General features: G+C 45.9%; 1 protein-coding gene across 1 annotated transcript in view; it reads left to right on the top strand.

The window, feature by feature from the left end:
* Positions 1-6,633: 6,633 nt before the first annotated feature.
* Positions 6,634-13,451, top strand: part of LOC104531307 (plexin-A4) — a gene marked incomplete at its 5' end in the record, with an annotated part of 117,462 nt that continues 110,644 nt past the window's right edge. Inside the window, 3 exons of the mRNA XM_010176159.1 lie at positions 6,634-6,757; positions 10,095-10,248; positions 13,121-13,220. Of these exons, the coding sequence (XP_010174461.1) occupies positions 6,634-6,757; positions 10,095-10,248; positions 13,121-13,220 (378 nt within the window). The remainder of the gene's footprint in view (positions 6,758-10,094; positions 10,249-13,120; positions 13,221-13,451) is intronic.

The raw sequence follows: 13,451 nt of genomic DNA on the forward strand, positions 1-13,451 counted from the left end.
ATAATAATAATAAATAGAATTACAGAAACTTCCTCCTTGGTTTTCTCCTCTCAGGACTATTTGTCTCTGTCTCTTTTGTCCACTCAGGGTGTCAGTTAGTTTGGTCTCCAGCAGGGATCACCAGATCTGGCTAATGGTGTGAATTAGCACAAGAACTTTCCACCTCTCCCCAAACCTGCTGGCCCCAGGCCACCACATGGGTCTGTGGAGCAGCTGATCACCTCTGACCCTGGCAAGTCCAAATTATAAAAGAAACTCACTGCATGATCTTATCAGGGTTTTGTACATCTTAGAAAATAATTGCCACTGGAAAGACCAGGCAAAAGGGTCATTGTGCCTTTTAAATGCATTTAATTTGCCATCACAAGTGATACTAAGGGCTGCTTTGCTGACAGGTATGACAAAGGGAAAAGCTCATGGGACTGTGAAGTTGTTTGATCCTAATGAATGGCCAGAGAGAAGGCTGGAGATCTTGGTCTGGAGAGCTTTCAGTGCAGCATGTACCTTCATCCTAGTGTCAGAAATGGGAGTTGCGGAGCTTCAGGGGTGCTCTGGCTCAGGTCCTAAGAGCATCTGCAGCTCTGCTAACTTCTGAGCACCCTGCTTTGGAGGAGAGACCACACCAGCACCCTCTTCTCACTTCCCTCTGCTGAAAAATCAGGAATGGTTCAAAACAAACTTGGGCGTTTCAGGCAGTGGTGGGATGGAGAGATGGACAAGAAGTGAGAGGGGCAGAGAAATATCCCCGCTTAGAGCTGCTTGTCCCACCACACTGCTCTCATGAGGGATGGCCTCAGCTAGCACTTACTTCTTGGCATCACAACTTCCCTGCTCCCTTCCCTCTGCAAACAGCAGCTTCTCCCTAGTTTTATCCCTGTATCTAGCCCTTACATGGTCAGAAATGATCATCCTATTTCAGTCATCTTCAGCCTCCTGAGCCAATCTCTATTCCCTGCAGATGTTGTGATCACAGTCACTTTATCACCATTAGTCCAGATCCCATGAGGTCTGGATGGCAAAAACACAACCCCAAGGTGATAAGAAGGGGAGATGCAATGCTCCAGAAAAGTACAAGAGCGGATCTTCAGGGTAAACAGATAGGATGAGGGTCTGCAGGACTGTATGTTGAGGGTGCAACAAGGTTCAGGACCCCATTATTGGACATGGAGGAAACAAAGATATAGCCAAAAAGAGACAAGATGAAAAATAAAGACAATGGGGTTTGGTTTGTTGGGGGTTTTTTGGTGGGATTTTGGTTTTGTTTTGGTTTGGTTTTTTTCTACAGCAGGATAGTAGACGTGTCTTCACTGAGTCACAAAAGCAGATGAAAGCATGCAGATAGAAAATATGCCTTCTGTTAGGATGGCAACCCTGCAGTAGCATGATCTGTTTTCCATGCTGTGGGTAGGGAAAACAAAGAGCTTACAGGTGGAAGAGTACCCCACTTGACCTTCTTGTACCTCGTCTATAAAGGTGCATGGAGCTCTTGGGTCAGTGCTCAGCCTCTCCAGATATTTCTGGGCTTCAGATTAATCCTCCCAACCTTGAACATTTAGGGACAGACCCTGGAGGTACTGGAGTGAGCCAGGGCTTTGTCAAACCAATCCCTGGAGGTGATGGAATGAGTCTGGGTTTGGTCAAACCAAGGTCTAGCAAGGCAGAAGAACCCTTAGCATCTTGTTGCAGAGATGGAATAGAACCTTATCCCTCTGAAGCTGGTGTTTGCAGAATGTGGCCCCAGCAGTTCGCTTTGGGTCCCAGATGGCATATCTAGGATTTAACCATGATCTTTTGGGTCTCAAACTGTTTTCTCTGTTCTCTGACACACATGCATCTATGCCTCACTTTCCTGTTTCTCTCTGGTAATGTTTCAACCTCACAGAGGTATCGAGAAGTTTAATTAGCTCCAGGCAAAGCCCTTTGAGATCCTCAGATAAGAGATGCTATAGAAGCACAAAGTATTAATTTAATTTTATTAAAATAATTTGTTAGTGGATGGTGAGCAGAGGGTTAGAGTTAGCTGTATTTATTCTTAATGGGAGATGAGGAGGAAATAACATTCCTCATGGTTCAGCGGTAGGACCAGTTTCTTAGTGTTTGTACTAATGATTTGGACAGATGCAGGACACTTGTAATTATTAAAGAATAGCAGGTGTTATTAAGACGTACAGAGAAGTGCTGTGTCTACACCATAATCTTATGCAAATAAGTTCAGGAGTGGAATGTGCTCTTTTAGGTGTCTTAAATGTAATGTGATGCCACTGGGTGGGAGTTACGCACCGGTTAATTATAGCATGAATAGCACTGAATTAGGTTATATGGCAGTGGAAAGTGATCTCGGCATATTGACAGACCCAGCATGTTAGACTTACTGATATTTTATTAAAGTGAAACAGTTATTGGCAGTATAATGTATTATTTCTGCATAAGCCATAATAGACACACCAGATGAGTGTGCAGGAGAGTCCTAACAATCTCCCAGGGCCCAAACTATACGCTGACTCTCAACAGAGACAACAGAAATGATTAGTTGGGGTTGGGATATTTCATTTTCACACTCCACTTGCCATGTGCAGGCAGCTGCCTTCCAGGTGACCACTTCTCTAAGGCAGGAACATGTGTCTGGAAGTACTTATTTATTAAAAGTCCCATTTGTCTTTATTTATAATTTGCTGAACTTACTTTTTGGGCTGCAATGTCCCCTCTGGACATCTGCCGTCGGTGGCTGGGTTCTTTGCCATGTTTCTTTCTGTGTTTCAGCCAACACCATTCAGGGATTTGAGAGGTTGATGATGGAGGGCAATACTTTGCACAGGCTGAAACAATTTTCTCTGCTGTTTCGCCCCACTTTTGGAGGAGGGCAGAACATTTTTGGAGTGCAGAGGAGGACTGAAGGGACATGGTTATTTTATGTCTGTACTTTTTTCTGCTCCCCTGAAAATCTACCACATTTTTACCTCTGAAGAGCCTCAGTTGCAGCTGCTGGGCAGACACCTGTGAGAGTGTGGCGTGTGAACCCACGGGATGCTCCATGTGTTCCAGCTCAGGACAGATAAAGTGGTCAAGAAAGAGGAGATGGAGGAAACCAAAAGTTTGTAGAGAAGAACCTCCATCACTCCTTTCGTGGAATCATAGGATGGATTGGGTTGGAAAGGACCTTAAAGATCATCTAGTTCCAACCCTCCTGCTGTAGACAGGGTTGCCGACCACTAGAACAGGCTGCCCAGGGCCCCATCCAATCTGGCCTTGAATGCCTCCAGGGATGGGGCATCCAGAACTTATCTGGGCAACCAGTACCAATAACTCAGTGTTCTGCATGGACAAACTTGCAAAACCTATTGACAAGCAGCTCCATCCCTTTAGTCTTGATTTATGTATCAGCTGGGATCAGTTACCTGGGATAGATTATGCTGCTAGCTCAAGGAAGGGCTCTGTGATGTTGAATCAAGAGCCTGAACCCTGCCAGTGACCCAGGTCAGTTTGGTTCTGCTGGAAAGAGATCCCCCACCATCAGACTCAAGGACAAGGCACAGCTGAGTGTTTTGGGATTTTTTTCCTTCCTTTATTTTAAATTGATAAATTGTATTGAAAAAGTCAGACAGTCAAAGTCAAAAGTTAGGAAGTGGCAGAATTGAGGTCACCCATGGAAAAAAGGAATAATAATGTGTGATCTTGTAATTAAAGTCTAGCTTGCAGAGTGTCAGTGCAGGGAGCAGGTTTAGGAGTGCAGAAGCTACTTTCAATCTGGCATTACCTAATTCCCGAGAGCCTGCCACTGCAACCTTAACATTATATTAAAACCAGGCTTAGTTTGGTTTGGATTTTCATCATTTCATTATTTGAATGACAACACACCTTGCAACAGATATTAAGGCTGCAAGACACACCAGTCTAATACAGAGTGAGTTTTTGGTCTGAAGAGTTACATGCCTTAAATGTGTATGACCAGTAAACGACAAGATAAAATGCTGATTATTATATTCCTGCTCAGTGATGGGGCTGGGAATGACAATCACATTCTTGGATGCTTAACCTATACCCATGTGTCGTCCTCCTGGGCAAATGTGCTGGATGTGGTTTCAACCTACTGTGCTAACTTCCTTGGGCAACCTATAGGTTGCCCAAGGAAGTTGTGGATGCCCCCTCCCTGGAAGTGTTCAGGGCCAGGTTGGATGAGGCTTTGAGCAACGTGGTCTAGTGGAAGGTGTCCCTGCTGATGGCAGGGGGGTTGGAACTGGATGAGCTTTAAGGTCCCTTCCAACCCAAACCATTCTATGATTCTATGAATCTATGATTTTATTACACTTGAGTGGAGCCTGGGTATCCACCTGTTTAATTTTAGGCATTTCTGTTGTGTTGCAGCTGAGAGGTAACGGGACATCTTGAAGAATCTGGGCACTTGTGTTTTGACACTGAGCCCAAAAGGGTTTCCTTCCAAACTATTCCCAGGAGAGGAGTTCCCATGCCCTGCAGATCATTGATGGGATTGCTGTGTCTATTTGTTTTATAGAAGTACTTACAAAAATCTCAGGTCAGCATTTTGCCGTGGCTTTCATTCCGTGATAGGGGACTTACAGTTTTGGGAGTAGTTTATCAGCTATCCATCCAACCCTCTGGAGACTGCACGTTTAAAATTCCTGATCCAGCATGAGGCAGCGCTAAAGGAGACTTAATGGGATGAAGGCTCCTAGGGAACGGAGAGTGGGAGCTGCAATGTTGCTCTTGCTCTCTCAAATCTGCAAAGCAAACCGAGAGAGTGCTGAGAATGGCAGAGATCTCCCTTTACAGAATCACAAAATCACAGAATATAATTACTACCGCAGGAAATACAAAATATTCCTCTGCCAGAAAGATGGAGAAATTTGAGTTTGAAATTGAGGTGCTCATTTTATCTAGTGCCAATCAAATCACTAGAGAGAAACCAACCCCTAAAGTTTTAGCCCAGATCCCAAGCTTTGTAACAATCAGGATCAACCATATATCGGGTTTTGTGTGTGTTGCCTTAGATCCCTGTCTGCAAATACCCATGCAGAAAGGCACAATCTCTACTCCAGGGAGCAAGGACGTTGAAGGGTGATCTTGGAGCTAACCCTCCAGCATCCCCTGCGTTCTTTCACAACTAAGACTCTGAAGTCTGGGAGTGGGTGAATAATTTAACATCCTCACTTAGTCTTTATAGCTGATTTTAATGGGGGGTAATAGCAGTGCTAATAACAAAATCCATTGAAGCCACCCTGTGCAAGTCCATAACATTAGCTTAATGGCAAAAGGTAATTGGCATGCAGTTGGAGATGTCCTTTTGTATTAACCCTGTGGATTTCTACCAGACATCTTCCTTGAAGCGATGGTCTTGGCAGCACACATAGAGTAAAATAGAGATTTGTTTTATGCTAAGCAAATGTAAATCTGGATTGAAACAAGGTGCACGGCTACCAATTCGCATTGCTGGCTTGTGTTTACACTGGATGGATGAGATGAGATAGTGACAGTGCTGAAAGCACTGACAACAATTAGAGTGTGGTGTAAGCTCTGTAGGCTTGTGCAGGCCAGGTGCCATGCACTCACTAATTTCACTGAATTCTCACTCATTGGGAGCACCAGAAATTTTAAGATTCAGCCCTGGGAATCTCTAGTCAGGGATCTTCTAGAGAGAGTCCAGCGAAGGCCACAAAGATGATGAGGGACCTGGAGCACCTTCCATGCAAGGAAAGGCTAAGAGAGCTGGGACTCTTCAGCCTGGAGAAGAGAAGACTGAGAGGGGATCTTATCAATACCTATAAATACCTGAAGTGCGGGGGCCAAATGGATGGGGCCGGGCTCTTTCTGGTGGTGCACAGTGAAAGGACAAGAGGCAGTGGGCAAAAACTGGAACACCAGAAGTTCCACACAAACTTAAGGAAAAACTTCTTTACTGTAAGGGTGTTGGAGCACTTGAACAGACTGCCCAGAAAGGTTGTGGAGTCTCCATCTCTGGAGATGTTCAAAATCCACCTGGACACTTTCCTGTGCAACCTAGTGTAGGGAACCTGCTTTGGCAGGGGGGTTGGACCAGATGATCTCCTGAGGTCCCTTCCAACCCGTGATTCTGCGATATTCAAACTCTCGATCTGCCTAGGACTACTTAGCAGCTGCTAGGAATGGATTGGCAGGCTGCCCCTACACATCAGGGAGGAATCAGCAGCTCAGAAGTACCACAGTTTTTAAATCTCCTCAGCAGGACCAAAGAGCATGGACTAGACACAGCTACTCTGAAAGGACATCCCTGCATAAAGTGTCCCACTGTCCTTGGACAGGACAGTTTTCAGGGTTACCAGGGTAAGGTTACACTGTATCTGCTATGTGGGTAGAAAGAAAGAGCATCTCTAGAGCTTGTGCATCCTATCTAAGGGATGGGGCTTTCACCCAACACCCTCTTTTCATGCTGCCCTTGCAACTCTCCAACCTGCTGAGTAACACCATAGCTGCTAGCTTTGGTGGCAGAGTGCTCCAGGGCATGGGTGTGGTTTTCCAATTATTGTGGTACAATGTTGACTTTCCATCCAACATGATTTCTCCTTCCATGTCCCAGGGTTGTCCTCACCTTCTCAGACTGGCTTTGTGTTAACTCTGTCCTCCCTGTTCCCATTTGCTCAGGTGCACAAGGAAGGAACGATGTGAACGCTCCAGTGAGCCTCGGAGATTCGCCTCGGAGATGAAGCAATGTGTCCGGCTTACTGTGCATCCCAACAACATCTCTGTCTCCCAGTACAACGTATTGGTGAGGAACTTTAATCCTTGTCTCCCTCAGGTTTAATCTGCCCATATAATCTGACAGACCTGGGTATGTGCAACGTGAATTAAACAGGAGTGGGAAGGACTGGTAGCTCCATGCATGAGGAGTCTATTAACTTTCCCAGAAACTTCCCTGTCAGAGAAAGATTCACCATGGGAGGATATTTTGGCCTTGGTTATCCACTTCTAGAAGTGTGGAAGAGGTTCCCTGTTTGCTGTGAGGAGTTGAAGGCAGGTCTGAAGGGATTTGGTGCCATGCAAGTATTGTGTGCATACAGTGTAGTTGTTTACTTCCTTGGGAGAGGGTTTTGTGTATGGCTGGGCAAGGGACATTATCATGAAATAATGAAATTACCTTCTAGGATTAGGATAAGTGAGGGATACCATGTGTTGTTTCAATAACCTTCAATTTTCTATCATCTTGGCTGGAAGTGTGTCTTTCTTAAGCCACCGAGAACTTCACCCTGCTGCAGCTCCAGCACTGAGTGTGCAGAACAGAGAGGAGGGATGCTAAGTAGAGGAACCTAAGGCTACCAACGTTCATCTCTCTTGTAACCGTCCTCAGCACAAACTTTAGCCTTTATGGCCTTGAGTTACTCAAGTGAGCAGCCAACAAACCCACACAGTGAATTCTGGCAGAGCAGTAGGGTTTTTAGGGTTTTCTCAGCTTAAGGCAAGAAATCTTTGTTGAAGATCTAACCAGTTTGAGGTTTCTTTCCTGACTTGTGACAGCAGTTCCTTATGCGGTAAGATCCTAATACCACCTGAGAAAGAGGCAGAGACCTATTTCCTTCAGGCTACTAGGCCTCTGTCCTTTTGGCCATACTAGTTTGGGCTGGAATTGAGTTGATAACCCAAAAGCTTCATCTCTGGGTGAGTTTTTCACTAGCCCCACAACCTGAAAGGTCTAAATGGTTTTACTGAAGGTGCAGCTGCCAGACATCTTGCAGGTGACAGGTTTTGGACTGCTAGGGTTTCTTCAGTGATAATGAAATCAGCCTTTCAAAGCCTGCATGTCCAATCATTGCTGCTTTGTTTCAGCCTCTTAACTTTGTTATGACTTTACTTTCCTAGGCTTCAAACAAAACTGATCTGAGACATCTTAAATCCTTTGTTCTTCTGGGAGTTCAAGGTTTCTTTTTCTTATTCTCTCAGTAGTCATTGAATTCTTTCATGTTGGAATAAATCCTGGGGGACTAGCTGGCTCAGGGTGATTGAAATTGATAATAGAATAAAAGACCTTTACCTCTAGGTTACTCTGGCCGGGGCAAGTCAACCCAGAGCTGCTGGGATCAGAAGTTGCCAACACCTGACTTTTGCCCAATAATCTGCATGAACATTACCATGGGAGTTTCAGCCTAGTCCCAGATACACTGGTGTCCCAGCTCAGATACAATCACCACAGATTGTCAAACCATGAGTGGAGCACCAATGAATGAATGACTGGAGGTGTCCTTACTGAGTCTCACTTGGGTTCTAGCAAAGGGTCAATGATACTGAGTTCTTGCTCACAGAAGCAGGGAAGTTATCGGTGTGGCCAGCTGATCTTTTAAACTTTGAGCACTAACAGGGACTTGGAAAATTGTTTCTGAGTCTGTTGTAGGCCAGGGCTGCTGCTCTGGGATATCTGAGAAGAGATACCTAATGGGGGAAGGTTCCATTCATTCCTCATTGCAGCAACTCCAGAGCAGATGTGTGGGATGTAGAACTTCTTGTCTGTTCAGGGTGAGCACTGGCTCATGACATTTGTGGCCAAGCACTACTAGTCTCTCCATTGGTGTCATCTTTTGCATGGCACACCTTCATTCTGCATCACCCATGCTCAGAGACAGGTTTGTTCACCAGAATAATTTCCTCTTCTCCATTGTTAGCAGGGTGTTAATGAGCAGAGAGAAGGGATTTAGCTTGAGTGCTAAATCCAACCCAATATCCCAAACTTTCTCATACTCCCTATCCAAGACAAAACCAAATAATGTTTCCCATTACCATTGCCCAAAAATGAACAAACTCTCACAAAAACTTTATGTCAGGCAGGGCTGAGGCCTTTCTGCTCAGCCCTTCTCCCTGATGTTGCCTAGTGTGAAGAAATAGCTCCAAGCCTTCTCTAAGTGCGAAAATCACAGTGTAGGGGAGCAGTAAACATTATGTTATGTTATCATCCTCTCCTGCTTTGTCACCTGGACTGACCTCCTCTGTTCTTTGTGGTAGTAGAAACAACATTTCAGTATGTATTTGTGTCTCCTTTCGGTGGCTGTCATCTCAGATGGAGCATCAGCTAGCTCATGGGGGAGGCAAGTGTGGAGAGCATCTGAGTTTCTGCCTGTGTCAAGTGGTTTGCTCTAGTGTTTGATCACAAAACCTCTAAATTTGTACTACCTACTAGGTTATCATCAGGTGCTAGGAGTACTCTGGGGTGCCTCTCTGTTTTCAGACATGGTCTAGTGGGCTGAGCAGGACTGTCTGTGATGAAGAGCAGTGGTGAAAGACCTCAGTTGGTCTGGGAAGTTAACAGCATGAGGATCCTTCTCTGGAGAATGACGATGGTGGAAACCATCCATGAGATTCTTATTTTCATGACCATGAGCCATGCCATAGCAATGCCAGTAGGTGTGATGAACTCTAAAAACATGGGCAATTCCTCCTCCACAGCTTTTTTTACATATGGCAGACCAATACAGCATGTCCTCAGGGCCAACTGCTTATTTGTTGGGATGGGTAGGAGAGGTTTGTTGTGCCTCTAGAGACAGCATTTTTTTTGTGGTGGACTGAAGGCTGTAACTAGACTCTCCTTACACAGGAACTTGGTGACAGAGCGCTCCCCCATCTGCTGATGCTAGGAGAGCAGGCCGTAGAGAGTTAGACTGGAGCGCTACAGTTTCTCTGTAGTCTGCAGAGTGCCTCTTGTGAGTAGTAGTCACCTTCCTCAGAAACCGCGTGCCTTGGGGGCCACCAAAGCCCTGGTCTCCACAGCTGGCTCCAAAGATTCCCTGTCTAACCTTACACTTGCATGACAGATAGTGAGCACTCCCTCCTCTCCACTGACCCAGCCAGCACTGGGATGCAGTGCAGTTGTCCCTGCATAGCCACGTACCACTTGTGTTGGCATCAGCATCTCATCCCCTTCCTCCTCCACACACATATCCCTCTCCTGATTTGCTGCTTTCTGTTGAAGGAGGATGCTCTCTCTAGCAAGAGGCTCTTTGTCCAACCTCTCCAGTGTAATTCTCTCCTGCTGGCCCAGCTCTGTTGTTCAGCTTAGTATTCTCTTTTCTTTTTTTTTTTTCCCTATCTCTTCTTCCCTCCCTACATTTTTTTGCTTGCAGCTGGTCTTGGAAACCTACAATGTCCCTGAGCTGTCAGCAGGAGTCAATTGCACTTTCGAAGACCTTTCAGAGATGGATGGCTTGGTGGTGGGCAGTCAGATCCAATGCATCTCACCAGCTGCCAAAGAGGTGCCCCAGATCATCACAGAGAACGGTGGGTATCCCATAGCTCCTCCATCTGCACCACTTCTCCCTCCTTTCCTCACCCCACACTCCTGTGTCTGTCCTGTTTTCTCCCAAAGTGGAGTTTGGGTCATGGGAGCCTGAGGACAGGGTATGCAAAGCACAGGGAGGAGGTGAGATGCTGTGCTGGTGATTGATGGTGGAGCATGATGGCAACATAACATAGTATGACTCGTGTGAATGTGTGTGAGTTTATGTGTGCACACGTGTGCAAGAGTTCAGCTGCAAAACCACTACCTGTGTTAAGGTGCTTGTATGTGTGATAGTAAATGTTTTCAGACTGCCACCAAGTGGCAGTTGCATATATCTAGCAAAGTCGAGATGGATGTGGGATATTCACTCACTTTTTACCCAGGCTAGTGTTACAGAACAGGTTGCCCAGAGAAGCTGTGGCTGCTCCTCCCTGGAAGTGTTCAAGGCCAGGTTGGATGAGGCTTTGAGCAACGTGGTCTAGTGGAAGGTGTCCCTGCTGATGGCAGGGGGAGTTGGAACTGGATGATCTTTAAGGTCCCTTCCAACCCAAACCATTCTGTGATTCTGTACAACCCAGGGAATGAGGCAGTACATGCTCTCAACATCCCATGCAGCAGCCAGAAGGTTCTTCAGATCTGAACAATCCTGTCTGTAATTTCATCCTGCTCCTCCCAGGTTTAGATCCATGTACTCAGTTCCTTGGCTCTGTCCCTGGCCCTTACAGCCTTCAGCTGTTCCAACTTTGTTACTGGCTCTCTCTCCCAAAGTGGTCCAGCACAGAAAAATATCTTGTCTCCAAGGATGGTCCCCCACCCACAACTTCCTGCCCTTTTTGGTTTCCTTTTTCTATTGACTTTTCTAGGTACTTTCAAGAGAACCTGTGGCTCTTTGCAGGGACTTAATACCAAAATGTCAGCCCTGCTGATCACCCCAAGAAGTACAGAGAGGATGTTGCCATTTTTGTTCTTGGTTTCTTGTGCAATTTTATTGTAAAGTTTGTCTCTGAGGATCCTAAGGTCACAGAAAATGAAGTGACAGACACTGTCCCCATCATTCTCCCCAAGCTGCACACAACTGTACATGCTCTCCAATGCAGTCCCAAAACAAGCCCCCAGAAGGCTATTATTATTTTCAGGTCCCATCAAGTTATCAGTGATGTTTGTCCACCAAGACAGATGCTAGAAACTATTTCCTTGGTAAGGACATCTGTCCTAGGCCAGGCTATAATCAACCAGCAAACAAAAATAGCAGTGGAAGCTGGAGGCAGGACAAGAGAGAAAGATTTCTGGAAACCAAGCATGGTTTCCAGAGTAGCTGGGCACCTGTATATCAACTTGCAGCAGCTGGTGCTCTACACCTCTGCAAAGACCAAGTCCTCCATGCATAGTGCCAGAAGCTGGATTTGAACCAAAGGATATGTGGCTCTGTAACACATCTGATCCCTGGAACCATCCAATCCTCACATCCTGTTTTAAAATATATGCAAGACAATGGCAAAGTTGTTAAATACGAAGCGGTTAACAGAGCTGTCAAAGCCGGCGGCAGCAGATGGGCAGCAGAGTCGAACACTGGCAGCAAAATATGTTTAGTGAAGTGTGTGGGGGGTGTGTGTGTCTGTGTGCCCGTGTAGATGTAGGTGGGTGAGTGTGCATGAAGGCAGAAGCTGCCACAAATTGTCAACTTTGCTTTGATCTGATTGATTAATGGATCTTTCAGGTGAGAAGGAAAATAATAGAGGTGAAAAGGTCAGCCAGGTTGAAGTCTTGAATTAAACATGGGATCCCCTCCCCACCAAATTACTGCAATTACTGCACCCACTCATTACCCACACCTGATGGGCTCTGGTGAGAGCTTTTGGCATTGTAAGAAGAGGTGACAGTTGACTGCCCAGCATGGGAGCAGTGGGAGAGGGAATGAGAAGATGGTGTGTTGGAGCTGAGGTGCAGGCTTTGCTGTAGATAGCTCTGCTATGGAAATGGATTAGTCCTTCTGGAATTGTAGTGGCTTGTGGATATTCCTCACATTGAGCTGGGTTCTTTGGAGCCAAGGCTTGGGTGAATGGACCTTGGGGTGAATGGGGTAAGTCAACCTGGAGGAACTGTTCATGTGGGAATCTCCCTTTTCATCAGCATTTCCCAGGCTGTAGATAGAGAGCCTGTACCCTGTCCCCACTGATATGGTATCTCTCCTCCTTGCTCATTCCTCCATCCTGTATTATCAAGGTATAACCTCTCTTTGGGGGCAGGATCTGGAGGTGGTCTTTTTCAGGCATGGTTGTCCTGGGTATTGGGACCTATTCAGAGATATTAAATAATGAGGGTGAGGAGAAAGTAGATCTTTCTTTATCGCCTTAGGAAGGTATATTTGTCCTTCAGACAATGAATATACAGGCCACCAATGTTTGGGGCCAGCAGTCAAATCTTCTACAGGCCCTTTCCTTCTGGGGACGTGAAGAGAACCTGAAGCAATGAAGAACTGTAAGGACATTACTCCATTTTAATGCCCTCCTAATTCCAGACATCTACATCCTCTCTTTGAGCTTAACTTTCCTACTTGATGAATTCAGTTACCATAGTTTTGAAATCAGTGAGGAATGCTCTAGACCTGTTGTCATCCAGCCCAGACTCTGCTCTCATATATAATTTCCAGTAATGAAGACATACTCTATCACCTGAGTACCATGAGAGAGGGAGATGTATATGCTGAAGAACTTGGCTCTGAAAGGATTTTATTGACCTTCCTATATCTATTGAGGATAGACTAGCCAAGGTACTGTAAGATAGCTCCAGGTTCAGCCTGGTGGCATGGCCAATAGGGCTTAACTAGGCTAAGAAAGCAGTCACACACTGATGCATCTATTTTTTCCCCAGGAGACCATCACATTGTCCAGCTTCAGCTCAAGTCCAAGGAAACGGGTGTGACCTTTGCCAGTACCAGCTTTGTCTTCTACAACTGCAGCGTCCACAACTCGTATGTTCATTTCCTTTGATATCTGCTTTCCACCCCACCCTTAGATCTGCCACAGAACCCACTGCTGACTGGGTCACCTGTCCCTCAGGAAGCTGGTTAGGTGTAGAGGTGACCAGGGGTCAGGGTGTGACCAGTGAGAAAAGGTCACTTGAGTGATGGTCAGCATGGTGGGCTCTCTCCTGGGAAGACCAAGAGAGTCTTGGTGACCATTTGTTCCGCTGATGAGCATCC

This window comes from Antrostomus carolinensis, unplaced genomic scaffold (assembly GCF_000700745.2).
Source record: "Antrostomus carolinensis isolate BGI_N321 unplaced genomic scaffold, ASM70074v2 scaffold1649, whole genome shotgun sequence".
Taxonomy (NCBI): Eukaryota; Metazoa; Chordata; class Aves; order Caprimulgiformes; family Caprimulgidae; genus Antrostomus; species Antrostomus carolinensis.